The sequence below is a fragment of the Myotis brandtii genome, unplaced genomic scaffold (genome assembly GCF_000412655.1).
Source record: "Myotis brandtii unplaced genomic scaffold, ASM41265v1 scaffold185, whole genome shotgun sequence".
Classification (NCBI taxonomy): Eukaryota; Metazoa; Chordata; class Mammalia; order Chiroptera; family Vespertilionidae; genus Myotis; species Myotis brandtii.
The window spans coordinates 5,320,269-5,320,817 of record NW_005356870.1 but is presented as its reverse complement, the minus strand read 5'-3'; the positions used below and the strand labels follow the sequence as shown (position 1 = coordinate 5,320,817).

The following is a 549-nucleotide window of genomic DNA, read 5'->3' as shown; positions in this document are numbered from 1 at the left end:
CCGCCGGGCCCCGCCGGGTCAGGACAGCCCCAGTCTGGGGACCTGAGGCCAGGGGACAGGGTTGACGCGGCGCTCTATGCCTCCTCTCTCTCGGCGGCCTGAGAGACTACAAAGTGTGTTTCCTCGAGTTTTACGGGGAAGCGAGACCCTGGGAGAGAAGAATCGACTTTTCTTTGTGCTCCAGACCCCATCGGCCAACTCCGCAGACACTCTGCCGGGACAGTAGAGGGCAAGGGTACCCTAAGTGCCCGCCCCAGCCCCGCGGGACCGCACCTCGGGTTCCATCCCACCTCTGGTCCCTGGATTGCCCGCTCCACGTGGAAGCAGCAGCGTCCTGGAGCCCGTCTAGAGTGTTCCACCCCGGAGTGTAACTGCAAGTTTGACGGAGAACGTGCAGATGGCAGGAACGACAGAGGGTCTCCACTGCGCGCCCCTGGCCGCCATCACCCCGCGCTCGGACGCCAGGACGTGGAAGGACGTACCTGGTGCAGCTCATAAGCCCCGAGGTGCAGAGGCTCCAGCCCGCGGCCGCATCGGTGCCAGGGTTGT

At 65.2% G+C, this 549-nt stretch overlaps 1 protein-coding gene across 3 annotated transcripts in view; it reads right to left on the bottom strand.

Annotated features, from left to right (window-relative positions):
- PPP1R3B (protein phosphatase 1, regulatory subunit 3B) overlaps nt 1-546 on the bottom strand; it is an 8,624-nt gene extending 8,078 nt beyond the window's left edge. Inside the window, exon 1 of one of the 3 annotated variants that reach the window (XM_005864058.2) lies at nt 483-546. Coding sequence is in view for 1 of the 3 variants with exons in the window: in XM_005864057.2 (XP_005864119.1) it covers nt 483-496 (14 nt within the window). In the remaining 2 variants the exon portion in view is untranslated. Of the gene's footprint in view, nt 1-290; nt 455-482 lie in introns of those variants that run through there. The other 2 variants (XM_005864057.2, XM_005864062.2) reach the window with 2 other exon arrangements.
- Between the last annotated feature and the right edge of the window lie 3 nt (nt 547-549).